The sequence below is a fragment of the Alligator sinensis genome, unplaced genomic scaffold (genome assembly GCF_000455745.1).
Source record: "Alligator sinensis unplaced genomic scaffold, ASM45574v1 scaffold1617_1, whole genome shotgun sequence".
Lineage (NCBI taxonomy): Eukaryota > Metazoa > Chordata > Crocodylia > Alligatoridae > Alligator > Alligator sinensis.
In genome coordinates, this window is record NW_005843608.1 from 79,468 (window position 1) to 80,951 (window position 1,484).

The 1,484-nt window shown below is 45.6% G+C and overlaps 1 protein-coding gene across 1 annotated transcript in view; it reads right to left on the minus strand.

The window, feature by feature from the left end:
- The window catches only part of LOC102385175 (olfactory receptor 2T7-like), a 13,866-nt gene extending 12,401 nt beyond the window's left edge, over window positions 1-1,465 (minus strand). Inside the window, 1 exon segment of the mRNA XM_025195579.1 lies at window positions 1,139-1,465. Coding sequence (XP_025051364.1) covers window positions 1,139-1,465 — 327 coding nt within the window.
- Between the last annotated feature and the right edge of the window lie 19 nt (window positions 1,466-1,484).

The following is a 1,484-nucleotide window of genomic DNA, read 5'->3' on the forward strand; positions in this document are numbered from 1 at the left end:
GGACTGGGAGGATAGAGGTCTACACTGTTAGGGTGACAATATTTTGATCTTGGTGAGCACTGGATTTGCAGCCATATACAAGGGTTTAACCTGTGGCTTAGAAAAAAATGCCTACCACAAGGCAGAATGATAGCTAAGCCAGCCATTTGCTTATGCTAAGTAACCATCTTAACTGTGTCAACTATTTTTAAGTGAGTCTGTGTGAGCCTGTGTGTTGTGAATGAGGTGAAACTTTAGGAATGTGGAAGATGGTACAATGTGGGACAGAAAAACAGACTGGAATGTGAAAAACAACATGCAATTGGTAACAGAATCTGAGATGAACATATGCAAAAGGGTGACTGGTGATTGGTGAAGAAGCTTCCAGATTTTGGTCAAAGTCTGCCCATTGACTGAAAGAAGAAGGTTCATGGCCTTGGACATGCGCTCATAGCAAAAAGGCATGTAAATGAATGAAATGCATAGGCAATTCCAGGGGTTTAGGTTGTAGCCGTGTTGGTCTAAGGACATAGGCAGACAGATTATATCTTTTATTAAACCAACCCAAATAGTTGGAGAATAGTTATTTAGCAAGCTTTCGGGTTCAAAAACCCTTTGTCAGGCTCAGGAAGCTGCAGCAGTTGGTGTGTGCTCTTCCTGGATGGGATGAAAAGTAAACAAGCCAGGGGAGTGAGTTGCCAGCAGATTATATATTCCATGCTTATGAAGCAAACAGTAAACAGAGGCGGAGCTTAAGATGGGAGGAGAAATGGGGGGAACAGAAGCGGGTGGAGTGAATGTTATTGAGTATAAACCAAAGTGGATAAAAGTAGGGGAAAACTATTGTTCAGGGCTGCTCCCCTGGTTTCTTGGGCTGGGTGTCTGTGAGGGAGCTCACCCAAAGCTGTTTCCATTCTGAATAAAGCTGTTGTGAGCAATGCGTGCTGGTGTTTGCTCCCTGCTTGCTCTTCCTAATGAGTAACAGGGCCCGTGATCAATTGGACTCAATGATCTTCCAAGGTCCCTTCCAGCCCTAATGTCTATAATTTCTACAATGTTTATGAAATCTGCGCCCGGTGAGAGAGAGCTCATCTGAAAGCCTTTATGACCAAGAGCAGCAGAAAGCAAGGAGAAGGCCTAGCCACTTCCATGCACTTGCCGGGATCCTTGTCATCTCTTCATTCAGTATTGGGGTGACAACGGTGTAAAACAGACACACAATTTTGTCTTGCTCTGGTGTGTGGTAGGCATTGGGTCTCATGTACATGAAGAGAGCTGCCCCATAAAACATGCAAACCACAGTCAGGTGTGAGGAGCAGGTGGCCAGAGCTTTCTGCTGTCCTTTGGTTGACTTCATCCTCAGGACCGTAGAGAGGATGCGAGTGTAGGAGGCTAATACGATGGAACAAGGGATGAGGAGCAGGACAATGCCAGTCACAAATACCAGACTCTCATAGGTGGACGTGTCAGATCTGGCCAGTTTCATCAGGGCTGGGTGCTCACAT